The sequence below is a fragment of the Pseudorasbora parva genome, chromosome 8 (assembly GCF_024679245.1).
Source record: "Pseudorasbora parva isolate DD20220531a chromosome 8, ASM2467924v1, whole genome shotgun sequence".
Taxonomy (NCBI): domain Eukaryota; kingdom Metazoa; phylum Chordata; class Actinopteri; order Cypriniformes; family Gobionidae; genus Pseudorasbora; species Pseudorasbora parva.
The window spans coordinates 21,317,491-21,342,189 of NC_090179.1; the positions used below are offsets into that span (position 1 = coordinate 21,317,491).

Sequence of the window (24,699 nt, forward strand, 5' to 3'; positions counted from 1 at the left end):
CATGAAAAAACGCCAAAAAGATAATCTCTTTTAATATCTATGACTCTTCAGATATGCTACAGAACAAGAATCCCCTATCTTGAATATTGCGCCCCTCCAAGGTAAACATATTGAAATCTGTATCAGGAACAGAATAATTCACCAGAAAACGAGAAATCCTGCTTCATTTGTGGTTTGACTGCATTGCGGGTTCCAATGTCCATAAATCACTAAGATAAACATATTGTTGACACCTCTCAGCACTACTCCTTGCAACATGAAACCGGATAAGATGTTTCAGCAATGTTTTTGCTGGCTTTGATACACGAAGTTCAAGATTTCTGTGATTTTTCTTTTAAATCTCCTCTCCAAGGCTATGACAAGGGCTGGAAAGCAAAACCCAGATGTTTATGAAACACTTATAAGAGTATGAGAAGGATAGTGATTCATTGCCTGACCAAAATGCACCGTTGTTTAGTAATTGCGAATAAACAGATTTTCGCAAGGCATGTTTTTAATTGTCCTGTTGTCCACCTTTCTTGTTCTTTTCAGGCCTCGGGCGTAATACGTCCTCTTGTGTCCACAGTCATTGCAACCACGTCAGAAGGCTACCTGGACCACTCGCTGGAGAGAGCGAAGTACAGAGCCAGTGAAATGCCTCAAGGATTTCTTTATGACATTATTTTCCAGGCCTACCAGCGGGTATGAGCAACCCAGACACATTTATTAGTTAGCATAAGCCTCATTTTCAATGTGCAAAGTACATTAAGACATCTTGACATCTCCACAGAAAATGTTATTGTTATATTTGACATATTAATATTTATGTTTATATATGCATTTGTTATAAAATAAAATATAAATATTTATATAGATGTATTATATATGTATACATAATTTATATTTATTTTTTAATTATGTACTGTTGATTTTTTTCTAACCCATTTTTTTGAGACTCTTCAATCTTAAAATTTGTTTTTATATACATTTTTATAAAATATATACATATAAAATATTTATATTAATAGTTATTTTAAACAGTTATTTTTTGCCTACCACATTGAATCCAATTTTCTATGAGACTCTTCCATCGCAGTATTTTTCTATCAGATTCTTCTGCCTTTTATATATATATATATATATATATATATATATATATATATATATATATATATATATATATATATATATATACACCGATCAGGTGAAGTGAATAACACTGATTATCTTTTCATCACGGAACCTGTTAGTGGGTGGGATAGGGATACCATGTGAACATTTTCTCCTTAAAGTTGATGTGTTAGAAGCAGGAAACATGGACAAACGTAAGGATTTGAGCTAGTTTGACTAGGGCCAAATTGTGATGGCTAGACGACTAAAAACTGCATCTCTTGTGGAGTGTTCCTGGTCATGCAGTGGTCAGTATTTTATTAAAAGTGGTCCAAGAAAGGAACAGTGGTGAACCGGCAACATCTTGGTTCCAGTAACCATGGAACCAAGATGCACTATGGGAAGAAGGCAAGCCAGCAGAGGTAGTGTGATGGGCAATGTTTGGGCAATGTTCTGCTGGGAAACCTTAGGTGCTGCCATTCATGTGGATGTTACTTTGACACATACCACCTAGCTAAGCATTTTTGCAGACCATGTACACCCTTTCATGGAAACTGTATTCTCTGGTGGCTGTGGCCTCTTTCAGCAGGATAATACGCCCTACCACAAAGCAAAAATGGTTCAGGAATGGTTTGAGGTGATGACATCTATCTATCTATCTATCTATCTATCTATCTATCTATCTATCTATCTATCTATCTATCTATCTATCTATCTATCTATCTATCTATCTATCTATCTATGTATCTATGTATCTATCTATCTATCTATCTGTCTGTCTGTCTGTCTGTCTGTCTGTCTGTCTGTCTGTCTGTCTGTCTGTCTGTCTGTCTGTCTGTCTGTCTGTCTGTCTGTCTGTCTGTCTGTCTGTCTGTCTGTCTCGATCAAGCATAACGTAAGTTTGTTTACATAATATATGTGTGTATTGTGTATAATTATGTATATATAAATACACATGCATGTATATATTTTAGAAATATTTGCATTTATATACTGTATATATATAAATAATTTATCTTATATGTAATTTTTTTAAAATAAAAATATAACATATTTTTCTTAAATACATACATGCGTGTATATATATAAAATATATATTATGTAGAATAAAAAAATAATAATGTTTATATAAATAATTATTTTAAATATATTTTAAATGATTCGATTTATGTACTGCTCATTGAGTTTTGAACCCAATATGTGACTCTTTTTAATGTAGTATACTATGTGTTTGGCTCTTACTACAACAATTACCTCACTGTGACAAAGTAAGTCTCAGTGGTCAAATCTTGGAGAAACTTGCCTCTTTTGTTCATTGTACATGAGATTTGCATAAAACCAGTTTCTTCTGCTCTAAGGCACTGTGACTTGAGTATTATTATTATTATTATTCCCTTGGTAGTGTGTTGTGTGTCAAAATAATAAATCATAATGGTTTAGTATGGCCTAAGTTACATAGCTGACTGTAGAATAGAAGTTTTATTGCACTATTTCCTCTCAAGATCAACTCAAACAATGCTTTCACAGAAATTGAGCTTTTTTATCCAAACCAAATTTTCTCTGTATTTTACCTCATTTATTGCTGTAGGACTTTGTGATCTTTGGATTTGATCAAGCCTCTGGTAAAACTTTTGATAACAGTAACAGATAGAAGTGTTAAAAACAAGCATTGAGATTTATAGGGCTGCTGAGAGGACCATTTTTTGGGTGCCGAATTCTTTGCTTCTGGAAAACTTTGATTTCACAGTCTTGTTGTTTTTGGCTGTGGTATCGAACATTAGCATGAGTTTTCTCTGTCAAGTTGCAGCTGTCCGTCCTCAATTAATTCTAAATAAAGATAAAACCATGACAGAGAAATACAGAGGATGAGGCAATCTGAAGAATGGGTAATATCAAGCCCACTTGGGTGTTACCTGACACCCCGGCTCTTCTGGGGCTTTTCTTCTCCAACCCCAACAGTGAAGGGTCTGCGAAGATTTATATGCTTCTCCTTGCGTTTTGAACCCACTTTTCTATGAGACTCTGCCACCATGTGACATAAGACAGTCCATACTTCTTTTTTATGTTGTATTCAGCGCGTTTGACGCTTTTTACAATGGAGGTTATTTCAGGTGGGTGTTTTGAGTGAGAGTTTTTGGATGTAGCCAACGGCCATGTGTCAAAACCCTCTCTGTGGTAGCCTTGAAATGACTGATGCCATTTCAGCATGCCATCCCATTGAGTCTCAGAGAGCTCGAGCTTCACAAAAGAAGAGACATCTAACCCCGTGAGGGTCTGGCTGTGTGTTGATGAAAAGGGGGAAAAATGCCAAAGGTTAAATGATTGCAGGACTTTCTCCTTTAATTTGCCTTGAAATCACAGCGCCCTGTAAGCGAAGCTCTCCCCTCCACCCAGGATGAAATATTGCTGTAGATATTGCGCTGCTAAAGTCTCGGGTGGCATGATTTAGGTTGTGTAATCCAACCGCTGTCTTAGAGCGATTCGCTTCAAGAACTCTATTCAGCTTTTCAATGTGTTACCAGAATCAGGGAATTTTTTTTAAAACAAAAATCTCACATGCCTTGATGCTTGATGTCTTTCATGATCTCTAAGTTAAAGGGTTAGTTCACCCAAAAATGAAAATTCTGTCATCGTTTACTCTCCCTCAAGTTGTTCCAAACCTGCATGAATTTCTTTCTTCTGCTGAACATAAAGGAAGATATTTGGAAGAATGTTTGTATATAAGCAGATTTTGAGCCCCATTGACTACCATAGTATCCCCCCCCCCACCACCACCACTATGGCAGTCAATGGAGCGCAAAGTCTGAAAAATTCATCAAAAAGTCTCAAATTCATCCAAATATCTTCCTTTGTGTTCAGCAAAAGAAAGAAATTCATGCAGGTTTGGAACAACTTAAGGGGGAGTAAATGACAGAATTTTCATTTTTGGGTGAACTAAACCTTTAATTCCTACATGGGTGTTTGACTGGAGATTTGTATGATTTATGTCATCAATAACTGTATTTACTAATTATTTTCTTCTCCAAAATGTTTTGTCTTGTCCAGTACAAATATCTAAACATTCTTAAGTCAAGACACAAATACTTGGGAAGCAAAAGTACATTCTAAAAAAATATATCAAAATAGAAAGGGGAAAGGAAAATGCCCCTTTAAATTGCATTTGTTTTTCTTTCCTAACTAGCAGAAATGTTTTATTTTTATTTTTTAAAGTCATTAAATAAATTGAGAATAAAAAAAAATATAATGAAAAAGAATATTTTTCTTCTCAAGTAAATGTATCTTGATTTAAGAATGTTTAGGTATTTGTACTGGAAAACGAGACAAAAATACTTAAATAGAAGATATTTTTTTGCAGTATACCATTATAGATGCATTATACATACATTGTAGTGCAGCATTGATCAAACTGGAGGGCTTCTTTTTTTATTTTGTTCTGTTTTTTGTCCTGGATGATCTTTTGCAGTGCAGTGAATCTGACTTTGAGTTTGGCACAGAGTGCCTACATTTGGCCCTGCAGTACTGTGGCACGAATGCAAAGCTCATAGAGGGACCACCGACTCTGTGGAAAGTAAGAGTTTTTTGCTGTCATGCATATAGAATTTATACCATAAATAGTGGGTCCATTGAATTTTTGTTTTGTTTTTTTGTTTTCCCCCCATTTAAACCTGGAAAAATGGTTAGATTCTAGAATATAAAGTTTCAAAAATGCATTTATATTTTTTGTTTCTACTTGTGATACTGACAATCCACTGTAATTAAACAGTTTGTATTTAGTAAGCAAAATGAAAAATAGAAGCATAATCACTAGTAGTGCTTTTTGGACCTCACTGTATGTGTATGCATATTGTAACAAACATAAATCATTCTTAACAGTGTGTACAACCGCAAACATAATATTTAGTCATTATGGCACATTTCTACCAAGCACAAACAGTTATTTTTGCACAGTCCTTTAATGTGTTTTATAACTGTTTCTTTTTTGTAGGTAACATACAAGCGAGATCTAGCAGCTGCGGAGTCTATTATTAAAGGTATTGTAAATTTTGCAGTAAAAAAAATAAATATTTCACAGGCCACCGATTTTAGTCATTGCTGGAATTACAATATTGCCATTTACTTTTGTTATTGCAGAGTTGATCTTGTTTGATTATACATTAGAACTGGGCAAGTCAAAATAGATTGTTTTCCACAGTTAGAGACATCATTGAGCAAAAACAAACTGTTGGTAAATTGTATGTAAATATACAAAGAGAGACTGTAAACCACAGAGGCAAACTGCCGTTTCAAGATGTCTCCGTGCTGTTTTTTTTAAATATACAAACAATCTTTTAAGAGAGATTACAAAAGTGACATATTATGACCTGCAAGATATGAGTTGACCAAGCAGGAGTGGGCCAGTTGTCTGGTTTGGACAGAAATCAAAAAACTGAACAGAACGTTCTTTTTTACCATTGAATACAGTATGTGGTGGTTCAAAGGTTTTCATGCACTCAGCTAATAAGATTATGACCCTGTCTTTTCAATCAGTGCATTAAGCTGCTGTTGGCTTGTAACCTATTTCCATAATGCCAACCTTGGTGGAATAAAACAACAAATTGCCTACATTTTTTTAAATATTGGCTGACTAGTGGGCCTCTTACCGCTTTCTGATGTCGGTCTTCATAATAAAGTATCCCTCTGGCTGTATTTAAAGTTTCCTTTGCCTAGTCCACTATATCCCTGTTTTTACCTTTGGGGAAAGGTCGGGGGAAATCCGTTTATCCTTGAGTTTGAATGCAAGGATTGTTACTAAGACCTCTGATTAACTTTGATAGCTTTTAGTATGATAGCTTATGAAGATCCTGCGTACTTGAGCTAAATTGCCTGGAGTGTTAAATATTTATTGCACGTTGTTTTCATTATGTATTACATGACATAAATCTGGTTCCTTTAGGAATTTACTCACAAGAAAGAACACAGTTTTTATTTTATTTTATATGATTTAATTCTTTATTTTCAAGAAAATTATTGAACCAGTCAAATGAGTCCAGCACTTTTACACTCTTTTGTAGCAAATTATTGCAATGTTTCTGTTTGTCACTGTTTTTATCCAGTTATAATTAATTATGATTCCCCCCCCCCCCCTTTTTAAGTTGTAAAAGCAAACTATATTATTTATAGTCGTATTTATGATATTGAATATATTTAAGATGAGACCCCTTTAGACCCATGTGAACTTTCTTTTTTAGGGTTTGAACCATGTTGACCTCTTAAAGCATTAGTTTACTCAAAAATTAAAATTCTCTCATTAATTATTCATCCTCATGTCGCTCCTCACCCTTAAGACCTCCGTTAATCTTTGGAACAAAAATGAAGATATTTTAGTTGAATCTGATGGCTCAGAAAGGCCTTCATTGACACCAATGTCATTTCCTCTCTCAAGACCCATAAAGGCACTAAAGACGTCATTACAAAGCCCATCTCACTACAGTGATTCTACAATCATTTTATGAAGTGATAGTGATGGGCCGATTTCAAAACAAAGCTTCGAACTGTTATAAATCAGCGTATCGATTCATGATTTCGGATTGCGTGTCAAACTGCTGAAATCACGTAACTTTGCCGATCTGAATAATGAATCGATACGATGATTCATAACGGTTCGAAGCTTTGTTTTGAAATCGGCCCATCACTATATAAGTCGTTATATTGGTTGTTGTTTTTTTGTGGACAAAAACTATTCTGGTTGCTTCATAAAATGATTGTAGAGCCACTGTAGTGAGATGGGCTTTGTAACGACGTCTTTAGTGCCTTTTATAAAGGAAATTACATTTGTGTCAATGAAGGCCTTTCTGAGCCATCGGATTTCAACAAAAATATCTTCATTTTTGTTCCGAAGATGAACTGAGGTCTTACGGGTGTCCAACGACATGAGGGTGAGTAATTAATGAGAGAATTTTCAGTTTTGGGCGAACTAACCCTTTAAGTAGCTTCAATATTTTGAGCTTGTAGTTTAGCTGACCAACACTGGCTTACCAACAATGTTAAAGGGATAGTTATCTCATGATTTACTCACCCTTAAGTCATCCTAGGTGTATATGACATTCTTCTTTTAGACAACAACACAATAGGAGTTATATTAAAGATGTCCTGGCACTTCCAAGCTTTATATTGGCAGTTAAAAATGCTTACGCTATGTCTGATGACATTGCTCACCTGCTACTCTCGTCAGAAGTAGTGTAAGCATTTTGAAGTGCGAGAGGCACGGGCGCTACACTTTTTCTTTAAGTTTTATTTTTTATTTATTTATTTATTTTTAAAACAGGAAAAGATTAAGGACAATCGGGCCTGGCTCAGTATACAACTGATTTTCAGCAGGTTCCTGCTCTGCAGAACATAAAAACCACATTCACAACAAAGCTCACACACTTGACATCTTAAGACAACAACAGACACACATAACCAAGATATGGGCGACAGGGGGGCTATAGAACCATCTCAATGATCACAGATATACCTGTCCATTAAATATTGAGCAAATGTTTTTTTAAATAGTCTTCTTGATGTGATAGTCCTGATGTGCTGTGGGATCTCATTCCAGTTTTTAGTGAGCACAAGAAAAAAAGATCTCTGTCCATAACAGTTTCTAAAAGCCAGTCTACCGTAATCCATTTGTAAAAGATCTCGTAGTGCGTTCAGACCTTGAAGTTGAATACGGAAGGGAATTTGCTGGAAGCTAATTTACTTTATATACGTTTTTATAAAGTCTTTATTAACCCCCCAGAGCTGTGTGGAGCACTTTTATGGACAACAGTCACTGCCATTATAAAGCTTGGAAGAGCCAGGACATTTTTAATATAACTCTGATTGTGTTCGTCTAACCCTTTAAATTACAGTGACTAAGGTTAAATTAAATATACTCAGTTTGGCAATGCTCTTGTACTTTCTTATCTCTTTAGTCTTGAAACATTCTTTTCATTTTCCCTTCAGAGACTCTTTCGATGTCAGCATGTATCATCGCAGGAGCTGAAGCAGAAGCCGTCGAGTTGGCCAAAACACTTCAGAAAAATCTGAACATGGTATGTTGAAAAGGACATCCCTGTTCTTAAGGTTTAGTTAAAATAGTATTTGCTTCGGAATGCATTGAGTATTAGGTTGTTTAAAGATATCCATCTCCATCTCGACTCCCTTTACCCCAATTTCCTACAGCACCCCCCTCCCCCAATCAAGCTTTCACCTTCCCTCAACTGCATGAGGAGTCACAGATGGCTTGAGCATAATCTAGCCGTACCATTGGATGTAATTGCTGTAATGGATAAGGTGTCTTGTACAAGTGTGACCACCTTCCCATTTATTCCACTTTGATTTTTGGAGCCGGTCCAGCTTCAGACATGTCTTCACATTGTAGCTTTCACGGTAGGAGATCCATCTTCCAGTGCACTGACAAAAAGGAAATATGACGTGTTTCATTCGGGCTCCGTGCAATGGAAGCCCATCCTCCTTTGTAGCCGGTCCAAGTTCTCCATCAAGCACATGTCCTCCTCTTGATAATGTTGCAAACATGAGAGCACCCAGCATCCCGTACGGCTGATTGGTTCCAGACGTTGCTGCTCCCCCAGGTGCTGGCCGGGGTCAGTTCTCCCGAGCTGTTCCTACGACTCGAGAGAGATGAAAGAAAAGCAGGAGATTACAGATGAGGAACTGAATTTGTCCCAGTGCCATTTGGTAAATATAATCCCCATTACAGTGTCTCCATTACAGCGATGTGGAACTCGAGTTGAGGCCGTTCCAGGCGTGCAGGTGGTACGATTGGCCCTGGCTGTGCGTTTTGGTTATAAAGGACAACAGAGAGTGATAAGATGATCCTTTTAGCGAGATGTAATAATTACACCCATGTATGCTGCAGATAAGAGCTGGAACGGGTTGCCGTCTACTTTCATCAAAGGCTCATGTTCACTAGGGGCGAACACTTTTTGCTTGGAAACGGATTAAAGTCTGAATCCGTGCGCCATAAGGTGCAGATCTCGAACGTGACCTTTCATATATGACTGAGAGTGATATTCACATTCCTCAGCTGTGGTAATTCAAGATAATTTAGAGCTGAGTACACGTAGGTAGTGTATATCATCTTAAGCCACATAAGTAAATCTCACACGATTTCCACTTTAAATCCATCGGAGAATATAAAATTCCATTGACTACATGTAATCCTGGCATTTCAGTGATACCGCATAACTCTTGACTGTAATGTATTCCTACGTCAACCTCGGATTAAGCCACAACATGAGCTGACATGATTCCCAACACGCAACTGCAGTTAAAACTGAACTCCTTTGCTCGGTAAAAACATGTTTTTTGTATAGTTTACAGATCCCTAAGAATGATCAGAAAGTTTAATTGTTTGTAAATGTGGGAATTAAAGCATTTCCAGAATTTTTGCACGACCTTTAACACCTGATGAGGACCAAGTGTGTGGCTTGTTGGTCATTATGAAGCGATTATTCTTGGTCTGCCACCATTCAAATAACCTGTGAACAGCATCTCGTGTGGGATCAACAGCCCAACCTGGTTCAGATGTCAAAAGGATCTCGTAAATCCACAGCTCGGAGCGAACTGGTTTTCGTCTAAAGCCGCGGTTGGTTATCTTTCAAGAGCGAATAAGTCCCTGCATGTGTTTCCAATAGCCATTTCATATTTCCAATTTTCTCGTCAAGGTCGAGTCTGTGCCAAACACTTCTGTTTATTTCTGTTTATTTCATCTGTGTAAAGGATATTGGACAAGGCCAGGATATGATTTGATATGAGGACTATGATATGATTTTATATGTAGAGCATCTGTGGTCGTATAACTTTTTATGAAAAGGGAGTCATTTGCTCTTAATAAATAATATTTTGTCTGCCGTGATTGTGATATTGCTTGTTTTATTGAAGTTGTGCTTTTTTCTCCTTTTCACAGATTGAAACAGACGTCATTTCATGTGGAAAGGAAAGTAATATGGAGTACCTGTCCAAAACCCGAAACTTCATTCACATATCTGTACGTCAACGGTAGACACATGCACAAGTAATTCCATGCTAAATTCAACATGAATCAAAAATGACTTCCTTATTGCATGTAACTGGTCTAAAGGTGAATGATTCATCTGTTATATTATTCCGAAGAGGTTTGTCTTACAATATTGAATCAAAATATAATAACTTTGATCTTCCTCTGAAATAGCTTTCCTTTTTTGCTGACATTACTTTTTGGTAAAGGCCATTGGGTAGTGTTAACTAAAAGCCAAATAGTATTTTTGCAAACACACATTTAGTACAGTAAACTACTATTCAAAAAAAGTTGGGGCGGAGTTTAATTGTTTTATGTTTCTGAAGGTATCTTATGCTCACAAAGGCTGCATTTATTTATTTAATAACAGTTATATAACAGTTAACTATATTTTATTTATAACAGTTTTCTATGTTTTAAAATGTATTTTATTCCAGTGATGTTAAAGCTGAATTTTCAGGATCATTACTCCAGTCTTCAGTGTCACATGATCCTTCAGAAATCATTCTAATATGATTTACCTATGATTTGCTGCGCAAGAAACATTTATTATTATTATCAATGTAACAGTGCTGCTTTACATTTATGTGCAAACCACGATACATTATAATGATTATTTTATATATACAAAGTTCAAAAGAACAGCCTTTATATAATCTAGAAGACCTTTGTTACATTATAAATGTCTTTACTTTCACTTTTGACCAATTTAATGTGTCCTTTCTGAATAAAAGTATGATTTTCTAAAGAAAATATACAAACCTAATCTTTTGAATGGGACTATATGTATAATTATGATTAAGTCAATTCCTGATGGATGAATTACATTTCTTGTTTATTGAATATATAAATAAATAAATGGAATTGAATTAGTTTGGTGTACAATGTAAACCATTTTAAATCAAAACCCATAAGAGGGTTTATCTATTTTAAATTGAAGAAGTCTATTATATGTTTACACAATATAGCATTATTTAGAAATTGTAGCCCTAGTTTGGTGTGACTAACATGATTTGTGTCTATTTTAGATGAGTGGATCAAACTTCTCAGGGGTCCTAGAAATGGTGAAACATTTTGAGGACATTGGCCACGCTTGCTTGTACCCAGTAGTTATTGTTTGGGTAAGTTTCCATACACTAGGGATGCAGCAATACAGTTAGTCCACGGTTCAATACATACCTCAGTTTTTAACCACGGTTTTCCGGTTCAATTAGTTTTTTTTGCTATTCTATGCTTAGGCGACAGGAACAGAAAAGGGTTAAGGAGAAAATGTTTTTATTGCAATACTCTTTTTTTGATTTTACTTAAAAGACTTGAAAACCCTTACTTAAACTTAAAACTTTTACCTAAAAACCCTTGTACACATTCCCAGTTTATTGTTTAATATATAATAAATGTATATAAAGATTTACAGTGGCAGCTCAGAGTAGCATTTAAGTATGAAATTGAATGAATAAATGTAGGCTTAAATTAAAACTACATAGTCTTCAATATACAACATTTATTAAAAGCTACTGTATTAACCTGTTAAGCTGCATCCCAACTTTTGAAGAAATGCATATTTTTATTAGTGTTTTTTCAGGTCTTTTTTTTTATTAGAGATGAACAAGCAGTTCACTAGGCTGCTGCTTTCAATTGAAGACCTGCTCACATCTCATACGTACATGATAGATATTGTATACAGACGCACGATTTTACTTTCACTTTAGACATAACTACTGTGTTTATATGTTAACCTTGTGTGTATTTGACAGTAGTGCAGGAAGACTGTCCAGTAATCATGTGTGTTTGACAGACGTTTAGTGCGCGCGCTCAATGCAAAACATGCAGTGCATAAGCACGCAAATGAAATGTTTAACCTGGAAGGCTTTAAAACTTGGGTAAACACCACCTAACTTGGGTGTTGGTTCGTGGGGCATAAATCCTCACATAAACCCATAATAATAATACACTTTATTTGTACATGTGCTCTTCCTACCTGTATAACAACTTAACAAGTAGGAAATATACATAAATTGTTATCAGTTTGCACTGCATAAGTTATGAATTATATATAGATTAATCCTTATTAAAGGTACTGAAGTTATTTAGTCAAGAGCAGAGCATATTTAGTCAGAAATTACTTTTGTTCTTTACATTTTCATTATAAGTGGTTACTGTCACTTTAAAAAATCTTCCCCTATCATGCATGATACGGATGTGAGATGCTGAAGTTGCAGTTACAAAACGTACAAAACGCATGACTGTCCCCCACCTGCTCCTCTTCAGAAAATTAAATTCGCTAAACATTTCTATCTCCACACACCACGGGTCCCCTTACAGTGAAGTCACCATTTCACGCCTTCATTATTCTACAGTAGCCCTAAATTGACAAACTTCCCAACAGAGCGCTAGTCACTCTCTGCTGTCTCTGACGATGACATCTATGTCCTGTTTCAGCCAATGTAGCTCTCTATTACCCCTTTTCCACCAAGGCAGTGTTGGTGCTAGTTCGGAGCCAGAGCCTAGTTTCAAATCGGTTCTTTATCTTTCCACACCCAAAGCACCAGCTCCGAACCAGGAAAAGTAGCACCAGCACTTGCTGGGCTAGAAGTAAGAACTGTTTGCGTCAGCAACTGAGGCGGGGTTACCGTGACCAACAAGGCGAACACAATCTTGTGACCGCCATTTCTGAAATAGCAACTAAACGAGCTCGATTGTAATCTCTGTCTTTACAAATTACGGCGAGCTGCACGAATGCGTTGGATTCAATGTGTTTTGATGCCGATGTAAGATCATAAAGCCATGAGCATCAATAGACTTGAATTGAATAGTAACGCAACATTCAACATCGTTGATGGAATACTTGTTCGAGATGCATCGGCGCTGCGCAGACCGATCGCCGTATGACATCAAAGCACAATGAGAACATGACTCCTTATGCCAGTGGTCCCCAAACTCGGCCCTGGAGGACCGCTGTCCTGCAGAGTTTAGCTCCAACCCCTAATCAATTCCTTTTTAGGACCTAGTAAGACCTTAATTAGCTGTTTCAGGTGTGTTTGATTGGGTTTGGAGCTAAACTCTACAGGACAGTGGCCCTCCAGGACCGAGTCTGGGGACCCCTGCCTAATGCTTTTGAGTTGGTCATGCGGTATTTTGATATCATAAGCGGATCGCTCTGTGCAGCGCCGATGCTTCTTGAACAAGCCTGGAGTGTTTGTGTTTCTCGCTGCCTCGCTAGCGTTGATGAGGAAGACCTGGCACTGTGGTGGCTCTCTAGCCCGTGGAAAGATAAACCGTTTCTTTGAAAGCTCGTCAGTCGACCAACTCAGAACTGGCACTAGCACTGGCTGTGAACTAGCACCCGGTTCATTCTGGTGTATGTGGGGGTAAGCGGTGGGCGATTGCAATTCACAACCTCACTGCTAGATGCTGCTAAAATGTACACACTGCACCTTTAAATAATTTTTAGATGTGTTATTTTAACCTTAAGCTAAGGTATTTATATGTGATTAGATCAAAACATGATCTTGTCCAGTCCAAATGCTTGAGGACAAATTAGTTAAAAAAAGTTTAAATCAACAAGAGCATCTGATTATTTTTATTTTTTTAGCTTAATGGTAATGTTGAGAGTTGGAAAAACCCTTGATGTTTTGGTTCATGGTCCCTGTCCAGCATTTACACTTCAAAATAGCACTCACCCCCGGATTTATTTCTTAAATGTGTTTTGAAAAACACAAAATCTCTCCTCCTGCAGCTCTGACGTCTGAATCCAAGGATCCACACCCCACTGTGGGAATCCAGCCTTCCCAGAATCCATATGTGCTTGCTTTACCTTTCCCTCTGAAGGCCTGTTAGATAACCTCTACTTTCCATCATTATGTTTCCACTTTGTGTTAGTATTTCACAGATGCTTTGTCCTTATCACCACCACAGATGTGATGATATGATAACACATGTGGCTGTGAGAGCGTGTGATCACGTTCACATTACATTTGTATTCGCTTAACATGATATTGCATTGCCTGTTTGGCTTTCAGTTACTTTTTTGTGCTTTCAGAGATGTTTTGATTCTAATTTATCATTATTATTTTTTTTAGTTTCATAACAGAGTAAACATACTTTCCGCCATTTCTACAGGGGTATGACCTCTGTTTTGAAATATGTTTTTCTTCAAGCAATTTGCAAAATGAGCACAGCATGTTTTATTTGGTGCATATGCATTTAAGCCACATCTTCCTGAAATGGTGATGTAAGCGAACGGAAAAAGAAACTGCATTAATTTAACGGATCGGTGAATGCTGGGTCAGTTGCAATGGAAACTTTTCGCTCAGAGCTAGTTCTTGCTGTTTCGCATGGGAGCCTAACCTGTCTAAATACACAGAGAATGCTGAGTGTTTTAAAAAAAGAGTACTATGGGGTACTTAGACAATTAATGTGGATCTTTCAAATGTATCATAAGTGTTTTTTAAGAATAGGGAATATTGTATTTAAATAATTGCCGGGTTAGTTTTATCTGATTCCTATATGGATCGTTGCCACTATAGTCAGTATAGATGATTACCAAACCTATAGATGACAGATTACCAAACCTTTTTATAAGACAAACTCTTTTGACCTAAAATATTGACTATTTTAAGTTAACATTTAAATAATTTAGTTTCTGCTGCTCATCAAGCCTGCATTTATTTGATCAAATAAAAAATAATAATAATTTTATATTGTGATATATTATTACAATTTAAAATATTTGGTTTTATATATTTATATATATATATATATATATATATATATATATATATATATATATATATAATATATAATTGTATTTTATTTTACATTTTTAATAATTGTCTATGATGCAAGTTAATAGTTAGAGGACATGCAGGTAAACATAAATTTTTAATCTGTTTTAGTAGATGTTTTTATTTTATTTTATAATTTATGTAATTTTAGATTTTAGGATAATATTGCAATAACTTTACAACTCATTTGCATGTTCACGTTTCTTTGATGCCAGTTAATGGTTACATGGAATTCAGGTAAACCTATAAAAAATGTAAAAAATGTGTAGGATTTAATGAATTATACTTTTCATCAAGTCAGGAAACCCCTGCCATTCCCTCACAAACCTCGCATTTGGAAAACCCTGCTATACATGGAGGTTTTCTTTTTTGTTCTTTTTGTTCACAGGTACAGCTGAACATGACAAAGCAGTCCGCCGAGAGCCAAACGACAGACGAGTTAACAGCCTTCATAAATTTGGCCTCTGAAGTCATTCAGGGAAATATTCTACTCTATGGAATTGAGATTGATCACTCCAAGGTAATTTTCTTAAGGAGATATCATTATATCTGTTAAAGAGATAGTTCATCCAAAATGTGAAATTATTGCTCTGTTTACGATTTTTATCTGAGCCTGATCTGCCAAGGGTTAAAAGGTCTAGGAGTATCCAAGAAGAACCTTGTTTCATTGCTTTGTCAGGAGGTCTAAAACATATCCTACTGAGAATTAATTAAAAGTCATCACTATATATTAGTCATTGTGAGTCCGGAGAAAGAATCTTGCACAGATGTGTCTTACTAGACTCTTTGTAGTGTCAGAAGAACTCTGTGTCATGGAGAGCGATGTGTGAATTTGCCCTGTCTGTCTGCGGCCCCTATTAAAAACGCTCAGACAGCAGGGGGAGTGACTGTAATGTGTGTTCGTCGTGATAAAATGCTTATTTTTGTGAGATAGTGGAAGTACAGATAAAGACCATGCACAAATCACGTTCATAGGTCCCATAATAATGAGGATAATTCCTCCCAGATGCGCTTATTCATGCTTCACAAAATAGCTGCCAAGACTCGCTTTGTGAGTTCTGACCCATCCAACTACCTTCATACATGATATAAGGTTTTTTCAATTAGAGGTCGTGCCTCTTAATTCTGTATTTTATCCAGATCGTTTCTGAGATGCAGTGCATGTCGGTGAAACCGTCAGACGTTTTCTGCTGCAAGTCACGCCTGAGGGTTTTTGGATGGGCCAATAGTTAAATATATAGACTTTCCATTGCCTAATACTGCACTGAATTTATTCCACTGGCATCATTCATACAGTCAAAATCAAGTTTTGATGGTCACCGTTGGGAAACTATAAAGGGGTCATATCACAAGCAATTAAATTTCCCTTGATCTTTTAAAATGAAATAGCTTGATGCTTTATGAAAACATGCTGTAATACTGATTAATGCAAAATTTTGTCATAAGTCTGATCTGAAATTTAAGTAAGGCACAATAATAGAGAAATGCAGTCTGCTTAAACATGTTTTTTCAACATGCTATAATCAGAACTGTTGCTCGTTTCACACACACAGTTGCGTTTCTTAAAGTCACGGTAGAAAAAAAATGGACAGTTCAATTCTAAGGGTTGAAGAGTGTCTGTTTCGATGAGCTGCAGTAGAAAATACAAGAGAGATGTGTGACAATCAAACTAAATTTAAATGACTACCTGTTGATTTCTTGAATGCAAAAGCCAATCAGATGCTTTTAGAATCCACACACCGCTCAAAGTGAGTTTTTTCTCTAAAGAAGATCATTAATGGTAGCGTAAGATTACGGTATAAGGGATTTTGTCGCTGTGGTCTTTCAGGATTTTTTGATTGCAATCTTTGAGTTTGTTTTTCCTTGCCAGATGTTTGTACATGTGGAGCACTTAACTTGTGTGGAGGATTTATTGTTTTGAGAACATTGGTGTTTGATAAGGATCAGTAAACTTCTTCTCATAAATACACATTCAATCTTCATTAAAAACATTTTGTCTTTTTTTTCTTCTTGTTTAACATGCCTTAGTTGTGTCCAGTTTGGTCAGTGATAAATTACTTTTAAGACAGGATTTCAACACTTTTCAGTGATATTAAGACAAACCTCCATGTTATGGAGCTCCAAGTTGCTTAACTATTTCTCGCTAATCACCCTCCACATAGACAGCAGAGAGATGTTTGCGTGATTCATTGTATGTAAACAATGAGAGTTCTCATTAAACAAATAATTTCTTTCAGTCTTTCCACAGTATGTTTGTAATATGCAAAGTTTTCCTTATTAATTCCTGGCTGAGGGAAGCATGACGCTAGCAGTTACACAGCTTTGTAAGAGAGGAGTAAACTTGGATGGATGGAGATGGATGGATGGATGGATGGATGGATGGATGGATGGATGGATGGATGGATGGATGGATGGATAGATAGATAGATAGATAGATAGATAGATAGATAGATAGATAGATAGATAGATAGATAGATAGATAGATAGATAGATAGATAGATAGATAGATAGATAGATAGATAGATAGATAGATAGAAACCGAAAGTAACGCAGATATGACGCCATTGACAGGCGACTCCCTCAGATGTCCTGGTTTCTTGGTTAAAAAAGCAATTTTCTCACAATTTACAAATAGTTGGAAACATTTGGGATATTGTAAGAACTCAACTGAACAAAATATATAACACTGACCTAGTGGTTTTTGGATATTTTACTGCAAAAATCCTACATAGTGCATCTTTATTTGAATGCAATTAATTTCTTTCTTTCTTTTTAAAAACAAAAAATGACCAAACTTAAATATTTATATTTAAAAATATATATATAGTCTTTATAACAATTCTTTAACATTGGTGCGTTAGTGTCAGTAAGGTGATCTGACGGTGTGATAAAGGTCATTTCTAGCCCTATCAGTGCCTGGCCAATGAGTGACAGAAAGTGTCACAGGATCTCCTTCACACACGGGGCCCTGTGGCCTGTCATGCGCTGAAAAGGCTTGTCACAATGATATATGGCCGCTCTAATCCCTCCTGTGAGAGCCCAGCAGTTTACCCACCCCTCACTTCCTTCTCCTCAAAGCATCCAGCTGAGGATTCTAAACCCGAGAGGAGATTAGTTGCTCCTTAGAAAAGAGAAAGAAAGAGACTCTCTTACCTGCTCATATCAACCCGTTTTTGAAACTGGATTCCTGGTTTAGCCCAAATTTGGACCATCTTGAGTTTTACAATACAGTCTTGCAGCCGCTGACGCCTTCAGACGCTGTTTGAATATCACCAAATATTCATTCACAATATCTTAAGATTAATGTTTTTTGGGTATGGGCATGTTTCTATAGGAGTCAGTACACTTCTGTGATGAACGCAAGACCACAAAAAGGTATCAGATCCTTTAATTGCTCTAAAATCACCCCTGCTAAAATGATGTCAGGGTGAAGTATACCTCAATGTCTCTTTTTATACTCGTCTGCTTTTGACCGCGTTAATGTATTTGGCCATACTCTTCGCTTAGTGTCGGATTTACGTTCCAGTAGTCATTTCTCATTCTCAAAATATTCCCCTTCTCTCCATGTCTAATTGTTTTTACATTTTCCTCATCATTACGGCTGGCACAAATGCACTGCGGGAGGAAAAGTAAAAAAAAGTGTGTTTTTTCTAGTCTGGGCTTGAAAGATCCCTGCTGACAGCTCCAAGCCAGAGCGCTTCTTCTTTGATATTGTACCACAGTGTTAAACTAAAAGGTCTGTACCATGGCAGTGTGTGTTGGTAACACCCCCCCATAAAAATAATAACAACAAGAACCGAATGCAGAAAATCTTCTCTTTTTTTGCCTATTAGAATACCTACACTGTAAACCCAAATAAATTGGCAAAACTCAAAATATTTGAGGTAATCCGTAACATCAATATTTTTACTTTAAAAAAAAAAATCAAAGGTTTAGTAAGCAGAACTGGCAGATTTTTATTTTGTACTCATATATTTTAATTACTCTTGAAATATTTGAGTAAGCTAATTCATATGTTTAACTTAAAATGATCATGTAATCTCAACTTAAATATTTTATTTGTGGAAAGTAGTTTTAAAAACCTGATTCAGTAAATACTAACTTGCTAATTGGTAACACAATGCTTTGATAGCCATAGCATAGCAATTTATGAATGACTACGACAGTATAGAACATTTAAAGGGGCCATAACATGAGAAATCAAAATGTCTTTGATCTTTTGGCATATCAGAGGTATTTTCATCATTGGCCCAATTCATCCTGCAAGTTCCATAACTTAAAACGTCCCCGTCATAAATAAAAAAGCATTTATACAATCAAGCTATAAAAAAGCTTAATTTGTAAGCTTCTAGAAACTCTAAAAGTTTGTGTTAAAAATCTTTTAATTAAGCACAGCAAAATATTAAACACTAATATTCCATTTAACATTAATCTTGCAAAAATAATCTATAATTTTACATTTTAATGTTAATCCTTGTTTTTATTATATTATAAATGATTCCACTAGCATCCTTCAACTGGTGTTTTCATTTCCATTCAAAGTTGCAAATTAATCTTATGCGCAAAATTGGAATATTCCATAAAACATTTGTGAATAAAGCGCAGATTTCTTCCCATGTGTTCAAGAGAACAAAATGGTCACTTCCTAGGAATCCTGGCACAGCACATTTGTATGGAAGTTGCTGCAATTGGGAAAGCAACTGTGGCTCTTTTCCCCGCATCATAAATGACTTGTGCCTTAGAGCTTGAAGACAAAATGCAATAAACGCTGTCATGTTATCTTGGATGCAGATGCCGGGTGTTTGCGAATGCAATCGTGCGAGGCAGTTCTGGGAGGAAATGATATCCAACCATTTTGATGATAGACTTTAGCTCAGGCATTTCAGAATGACCAAAACAACATTTGAGATGCTGTGCAATGAAATTAGTCCACGGGTTAGACCAGTTATCCAATCACATCCTGTGTTGAGGCAAAGTCATGTGATTTTGTTGCGCATTGAGGGATAAAATCAGTCTTTTTATGCACAACTTATACTTGCAAGATCTTGCATTTTTCACACATATTGTTGTGATGTGCAAAACAGCACAGTGGCGTCAAAATAACAGATTTGTGTTATACAAAAGTTGTTTAGTTTCGGTGTCTGTTAAATTTGTGGTTTCCTGTTCATAATTTCTGACCTAGTTTCTCTTTTGGATGAATTTAGTGTATTTTTTTTAGTAGTTTACTGCGACCACATTTTCTGTGCATCATTATGTAATGCTCTGAAAGCTCCAGATGCATGCTGGCGTGTGATCGTACACTGTAACCCACTGAATCTGTTTATTTATTGTTGATTTGGCAGATTACATGAGCCATTGATACGTTCAACCCCGCTCAAGATTACGCATACGCATGCAAGCTCTCATAGTGAGACAGCATTCCAACCAAAAACATTCACAAACAAATTAGATCAGAAATTAGAGGCTGATGGTTATACCAGGGGCAACCAAATAGGCTTGTAAACATTCAATCAGTAAAAGGCCATGGTGGCGTGTTCTGCCCCATGCAGCCTGTCCACGGAAGAACTCTTGTTTTAGATTTGAGGCGACCACCCACTGTCAGGTATTGAATGTCCACTGAGCAGTAATCTTGTTTTGAGCTTGGAGTTTTTCAGGATTTAGCATGAGCTTTCCTGGTTTTAAGTCGTTTGAAGTGGTTCACCTCTGACTTGAATCTTTGTAAAAGTCCTTGTTCTTTTCTTGGTGTTTAGGCAGGTCATGGCGTTGATGAATGCTAGCTGTTGAACGAGCTATATCCTGCACTGGAAACCTTTAACTGCACCTTATATATTAAATACACAGAGTCCAGACGTTTTAGACCGCATAGATTATGTGAGATTTGAAGTCTAATTTAAACTTGGAATTCAAATCATACCAGGTAACTTGTGAAAGTTGTGAGAATGGATGTCATTAAAGTAAAACCTAATGTTTCTGTGTGTCACTCAAAAATAGAAAAGAAAAAATATTGCCCGTATATACTAATAAAAAAAAATTCCAGCACTTTTCCCAGCATGGATTACTCCTAAATGTCCAGATAATGGATTTAAGAATTTCATGGGAATTTTTGACTACAGATGGAAGCAAAATGGATATAAAAATAATGCTTACTGTGCAATACCCAATTTTAAATATTTTACATTTGTACATATTTTCCCTTTTTATTTATTTTTTAAAGTACTTGTGTGTGTGTGTGTGTGTGTGTGTGTGTGTGTGTGTGTGTGTGTGTGTGTGTGTGTGTGTGTGTGTGTGTGTGTGTGTGTGTGTGTGTGTGTGTGTGTGTGTGTGTGTGTGTGTGTGTGTGTGTGCGTATATATTAATATTATAATATATAACTTTTAAGGTCACCAAAAATACAGTAAAAACAGTAACATCACATTATACAACTTTTGTTTTAATATATTTTGAAATGTAATTTATTTTAAACTATTTCTTGTTGCTCATCCTACACACACACAAACACGCACGCACACACACCTTAAGATGAGAAAATAGGTGATATATATGTGTTTTTTCATCCATTTTTTCCCCCAAGCCCCATTAAATTTGGTTAATGTCTGTTAAATTCCTAAATAGTAGTAACCCATGCTGGGAAAAGGGCACGATGTGTTATTTTTTTATTAATATATGGGCAGAGGGGTAGTTATGTTGCATCTGTATAAACAGTCCAGAACACCACCTACAAGGTGGATTGTTTCCCTCTATTCAATCTCTCCAATTTCGCAGTCTCACACTCTCACCTTTGCTCATCTTCAAATTACGACTGTTTAGTCTATGGTAATTCTTGTTTGGACAGCTCGGTAAAAAATGCAGACAGGCTTTAGTTTGAGGGATGTGAAATATTTACACTTGTTGCTAATGCATCAGGATGAGGTGCGGGCACTCAGTGAACGTAGAGACAGAAAATAAGGATGTAGAATCCGAAATACAGTTTTGTTGCTGAAGGAAATAACATACATGACCCAGGTTGATCTCTCACTAGACCTTTCTGTGCATGTCACAAGTGTAATGAGGGGAACTCGAGAGGTTTTGTTGTTAACAACGGATGTTTGGTTTCTGCATGTGGGCCTTGGGGTATCATGACATATTTCACCATTTTCAACAGATCTGTCAGTGTAAGAAAGCATTGTGGTCTATCATTGTTTAGGAACATATCTGTCGCCAGGTCAAGTACAAACACAAAAATCGCTCCCTCTGACTTGTTGAAATAGAGCAGTATTCACAGGTATGGAAACAAAAGATTCCTGTATTTTCTTCGCCCTGTTCCTGTGAATGTGGTAGGTTATGCCCGAGGCTCTTGTATGGAAAAAAAGGGAAGCGAGAGATCCAGAAACACAGTTCACTGAGGAAAACCTGTTTAATACACGCGAAACTATAGATGCCATTCTCCTCTTAACCGCACGTCGGAAACCTTCATTATTACTTTGATTTTATTTCAGTGTACCTTGACTTGTTTATCTGAGCAGTTCCTGAATCAATATTGGGTAATGCTGTTCTTCACTTTAAGAGAAGAGATAATGACGCTCGGATCCTTTTCATAAGAGGTGAGACTGAATGAGAACGATGGGGTCGTGTCGAGGACACATTTTGTCGCACAATCCCACAATCGGTTTCATTTGCGCCAGTGGGGCGAATCATCTTTCTTAAGTTGTTAATGGAAGAGATTAAAGACTGTCAAGTGTTCCTAAAACTTAAAGGAAATGTACAAATTTCAATCAAGACCTTTTTGACTTTCATTATTAAACTGACATTTTCCTTCACATTAAGTTAATTGTATAGAGTTAGTCAATCGCTGGCTTTCTTCTGATGATGTTAGATGGCACTTTCCACGAATATGGTGCACTGCCTCTGGTTCGCCAACATTATCTGAACGCTTTTTACAGACCATCTGTTGAAAGAAAGCTCTGCTTTGTGCATTGTTCATGGAAAGTTCCAGAATTTAAGATGTATTATGTCACTTTTTTCTGCTCTAGAATAATCTAAAACAGAATTGATCCATCTATTGATTCATACATTAGCATGGTTGCTGCTGCTGTCCTATTCAAAAACCAGCCTACCGAGTTAAATTAAAACCTGACAGAGTCCCTCTTGACCTGCGGTTATTCGCTAAGCTGGTCTACTATTAAAAAATGTCCCTTTGGATACAGTTACAGTTGAGGAAGGTGAACCACAGAGTTCAGCTCCATATCACATCTCTGAAGTTGACAGTAACTTGGGCTCGATGTCTCTGTCAAGCTCTTTGCCTCTGGCTACTGCCATATGATTGGCAGTCCGGAGGGACATTCAGGAACTGGTGCTATTATAATTTTCCAAAAAGAATGTACGGTCAGAGTAAGAAATGTTATACCATGTTTTCAGAGGGACTGCATGGGTTCTGGTGGCCGAATAAGACATTTCCTTTAAGATGCATTTCAATGAGTAGTGAGTAGTTTCCATTTAATTAGCATCCCCAGTCCCACAATCAGCATTTAGTCAAAACTTTTCACTTTCTGCTGCCCCCTTGTGGTGGACTTCCACATAAACGCACATCTCTTTATTTCAAAAAGTGATTTACTGGCGAAAAATTTACTTGAAATTCACTTTGGCAAAAAGTGTCGCTAGTAAAACTCTAGTACTTGTCGTATTGATCTGGCTTCAGCACCGTGACTAAGTATTCTTTCCAGTTCAGCTGGCATTAAAGGGTTTTGAAACCTTCACGAAGGTCATTATAGAGAGGCTGGCAGGCCTGTAGTGGAATAAGACTCACTTGCTGCCTGGAAAGAAAAGACTGAAGGGTGCAAATTGTCATTGTTAAATTCCTAATTGCTGAGGCCCCGTCTGTGTGAGGTGGGCCATTATGTGCTGCTGGAAAGGCCATCTGCATCTGCTGTATTTTCAAGGACAGTTAGCGAACGACTCGTTGTGTGGTCCGCTGCTGTGCAAGCTGTCATCTTAGCACTTTACGAGTCAGTTTTCTTTTGAATTGAGAAAAAAGTGTACGAAATTTGGTTTTGTATATTTTGAGTTATGTGTAAAATACATCGGCACTGGTTTTAAATGCATTTTTTTCTTTTATATATGCGTTTTCCGTGTAATACAGGGCAAATGATTTCACAAACATCCCAAGGTATATTAAAGGACATCCAAAGCTCCAGTTGAGTGCCTTTCTCAAGGGAACCCAAGGCCAAGTAGAGAGAATTTCATTAGTTCTGCCAATTTCAGTTTTAAATGAGTTTGAATGGCCTTTTTACATCATTGGAAGTTTTCCACTAAAGGGACCATCATTAGGGGGAACAAATGGAATTTTACAATGGAAAGAAAGCGACCATATGTCTGGTGTCCATGATTTTCTGTTCAGAGATTTTCTTCTTTTCTATTAAATTACCGTTGTAAGATTACAACCATTGTTGTTTTTGTACTTTTCTCCTTTCTTTCCAAGTACAGAGCTTTCTTGGATATTGTTTTGAATTACCTAATCAATCTATTGTATTTCATTATCATCATGCACAGATTACAAGAGATTTTGGGAGAATAGTCCAGTTTGTATAATGCAAATGTTTTTTTTTTTTTGTATATTAAATGAGCTTTGATCTGTTGGCTTGGGAAGAAAGATTCTTCTTTTTTTGTAGTGCACAGTCAGAAGTGCAGTAAACAGCATCTCGATCTCATCAACTTCCTTCAAGAGAGGTGAACTGGGCTGGCCTGGGGCCTCTGTAAATGTTTTATCCATCCCATAAAAGCCTGGAAAAGATACTGGAACTCTTGGAAAATCCCTACAGGCACAAA

At 36.6% G+C, this 24,699-nt stretch overlaps 1 protein-coding gene across 1 annotated transcript in view; it reads left to right on the forward strand.

The window, feature by feature from the left end:
• crppa (CDP-L-ribitol pyrophosphorylase A) overlaps positions 1–24,699 on the forward strand; it is a 39,040-nt gene that overhangs the window by 6,685 nt on the left and 7,656 nt on the right. The window contains exons 3-9 of the mRNA XM_067450361.1: positions 532–681; positions 4,553–4,657; positions 5,075–5,120; positions 8,059–8,147; positions 10,025–10,105; positions 11,143–11,235; positions 15,287–15,418. Coding sequence (XP_067306462.1) covers positions 532–681; positions 4,553–4,657; positions 5,075–5,120; positions 8,059–8,147; positions 10,025–10,105; positions 11,143–11,235; positions 15,287–15,418 — 696 coding nt within the window. The remainder of the gene's footprint in view (positions 1–531; positions 682–4,552; positions 4,658–5,074; positions 5,121–8,058; positions 8,148–10,024; positions 10,106–11,142; positions 11,236–15,286; positions 15,419–24,699) is intronic.